The 3,063-nt window shown below is 48.5% G+C and overlaps 1 protein-coding gene across 3 annotated transcripts; it reads left to right on the top strand.

The window, feature by feature from the left end:
• Nucleotides 1-33: 33 nt before the first annotated feature.
• On the top strand, nt 34-2,608 carry TERG_07335 (uncharacterized protein; the record flags this gene model as incomplete). Of its 3 annotated transcripts, XM_003232442.2 has the most annotated exons (4): nt 34-212; nt 282-1,586; nt 1,643-1,781; nt 1,838-2,608. In XM_003232442.2, 4 exons carry the CDS (start codon nt 204-206, stop codon nt 1,948-1,950), a joined length of 1,566 nt encoding a protein of 521 aa, XP_003232490.1. In that variant the 3' UTR covers nt 1,951-2,608. The 3 variants fall into 3 exon arrangements, with proteins under 3 accessions (XP_003232490.1, XP_047607215.1, XP_047607214.1); XM_047750376.1 differs by having other exon boundaries at nt 204-212; nt 1,643-2,608; XM_047750375.1 differs by having other exon boundaries at nt 204-212; nt 282-1,781.
• Nucleotides 2,609-3,063: the final 455 nt, after the last annotated feature.

Raw genomic sequence — 3,063 nt, 5'->3', positions numbered from 1 at the left:
AGTGAATCGCGAAGTTCTGCCAACCAAGGCCCAACTGACCCAAGGTACCTACCAAACAGGTTTCTACTTACCCCCGAACACGTCCGCAAGCAGGCCAAACTCCCTGTTCCTAAGCAGATACCTATATTTGGAGACTCGGTACCAGATCTTATTTTGTTTTGCTCAGTAATATTGCCAGTGTTGCATGTTAGCATACATTCACCATGCCACCGGTCAGTCACCTACCCCTTTCTTCCACCTGACTTCTGTCGTCGAACTCAGCTCACTAACATCTTCCACAGACACGAAGCCTACGACAGCGTACTGCTACTAATGAAAACGATGAGAATGCAACCGCAGCATCCACACGGCTCACCCGGGCCAAATCTGCCGCGCTATCTGTGCCTGAATCGCAAACCGGCGCGGTCAAGAAGGCCTTAGGCGCGAGAAACACGGTCAACACATCCTCTACGGCCCTGCAACGGAAGAGAGCTGCTCTCGGGGATGTGAGCAACGTGTCAAAGCAGGATAACGGTGATAGCAAGCAGCTCAAGAAACCATCTGCCTCTCGCGCAACACTCACTTCCAAGACCTCAACTCAGACAGGGGGCGTACAGAAGGTTACCCGCACAAACACCACAAGAACTGCCTTGGGAGTCAAGGACTCGAACAAGAGAGAAACCACCACAGAACCTAAGCGTCCTGGCAGCGGCTCCGGCGTCATGGGCGGTCTCCAAACAAAACGTCACAGCCACAAGCCTGCTAGAGCTGACAGTGTTGTCAGTGAAGAACCACCGCGCAAGAAGCATGACAGCGGGAAGGATGTCTTGAAAACAGAAGAAAAATCGGAGGACGAGGCAGAAGAAAAGGAAAAGGTTGAGGTCAAGGTTGAAGTTGAGACTGAAGCCAGAGTGGATGTTGTCGATTCCCAGGAGTCCGTCCAGGATGAAGTCAAGGAAGAGCGAGACGTTGACGTCGTGATAGACTTGGATGCTGAAGACCTTTACGACCCCATGATGGCCACAGAGTACGTTGTTGATATTTTTGAGTATCTCAAGGAGCTCGAGCCTATCACCATGCCCAACCCTGACTACATGGACCACCAAGACGAGCTAGAGTGGAAGATGCGTGGTATCCTGGTTGACTGGCTCATCGAAGTCCACACCCGCTTCCGTCTCCTCCCAGAGACCCTCTTCCTCACAGTCAACATCATTGACAGGTTCCTCTCTGCCGAAGTTGTCACTCTTAACCGACTCCAGCTCGTTGGCGTCACCGCTATGTTCATTGCTTCCAAATACGAAGAGGTTCTCTCACCACACGTTGCCAACTTCAGCCACGTTGCCGATGATACTTTCTCGGATAAGGAGATTCTCGATGCTGAGAGACACATCCTCGCAGTTCTCAACTATGACCTCAGCTATCCTAACCCAATGAACTTCCTGCGCAGAATATCAAAGCCTGACAACTATGATGTCCGAACGAGAACGCTTGCCAAGTACCTTATGGAGATCAGCTTGGTTGACCACAGGTTCATGAAGTACCGTCAATCACATATTGCTGCTGCTTCCATCTTCCTTGCTCGTGTCATATATGAACGTGGCCCATGGGTATGTCATTCTATTTCTCCTTCCTTTCACTTGTGTTTATCTAACCTCTACCTTAGGATGCAACTATTGCTTATTATTCTGGTTATACCAAAGAAGAGATCATGCCTGTGTATGAGTTGCTTATTGATTACCTCTGCCGACCACCTGTCCATGAAGCATTCTTCAAGAAATATGCCAGCAAGAGATTCCTCAAAGGTACACCACCACCAGTCCATCTCTCTGTCATGACTTATCGTACTAACTATGCTTAGCCTCCATAATGACTCGACAATGGGCAAAACAGTACCACGCCATCATGAAGGCCAAGAACAATGCTGCCCGCGAACAAGACCCGAAACCCAAGTCGAAGGTCGCGTCGTCATAGTCATTTCACGATTCCGGGCTAGATGAGAAACACTCTCCTGCTTGATCCACCTCCCCTTTACGAAAACGTCTGTCAATAGTCACTCCCATTTATCCTCGCCCTGCAAGGCTGCCACTACGTATTGTACCTATCACTGCACTAATTCTGCATGTGTATACATACATAAGCCGTCTTCTACCCTTATTCTCATCCTCATCCAGCACTTTGTTGTTTGGCGTTATCTTGCTTTGCTTTTTTCTTGGGATGTATTGCTTGTGGGTGGCGTTGTGCATTTGGAAAGCATACTCGAGCCGTTGTGTTTGTCTTAATCTTCCTCCTTGCCTCGAATTCCCTTCACTTCTCTTTCTCTTCTTTCATCCGTTCTCAGCCTGTCTCCTCGGCGATCTCAGGCGTTAGGCGACCAGGCTGAAGTGGAATTCTTTATCGTCTGCTTTAAGCTTGCTCCTCCCCACTACCATCAATCCTCCTTATGCTTTACCGTTCCTGCTACCTGAAACAACCTCTTCACCCCTCCAAAAAGGTACCCTTTCATGTCTATTCTATTCCAAATCTCTTGTTCTCTGAGTGCCTGGTTGAACCATTTTTTAAAGCTTGTTTGAACTATTTTCTTTAGGGGGAGGAATGAACGGACACGGATGGACGAACAAACGGTCGGCGAGGGACAGGAGCAAGGAGGGAAATTCGAAACGGAGCAAGGAAGTGACAAAAGAATCGATTGATACTTGGCTCTCATTGTTTCTTCTGCCACCTTCCCCCCCCCCCCCCCCCCCTTTTTCCTTCGGCTTTCTCTTCACTGGTTTTTGCTTCTAGCTTAGTTACAAGGTGGTGTGGGCGGGTGTTCTAGCGACTTTTTCTTATTAATGAAAATATGTGGGACTACCAATTGCCTCTCCTTGCACTCGTATCTCCATAGATACAGGTACGTACAAGGTAAATAAGAATGTAAACAACAGCCGGGCGTAGATGATCAACTTGTTCCCCGTCTATTTACCTCCACCCTTCGCGTTGTTGTTTGTTGATATTCGTCCCATTTAGGTTATATTGGCTGCTGACTCATCACTTTTTGAACCTCGGCTCAACTTCAGCCGCTCAAATGCCTTTTGTTGCTCTCAT

The sequence above is a fragment of the Trichophyton rubrum genome, assembly GCF_000151425.1.
Source record: "Trichophyton rubrum CBS 118892 genomic scaffold supercont2.9, whole genome shotgun sequence".
NCBI lineage: Eukaryota > Fungi > Ascomycota > Eurotiomycetes > Onygenales > Arthrodermataceae > Trichophyton > Trichophyton rubrum.
This window is presented reverse-complemented; position numbering and strand designations above follow the sequence as displayed.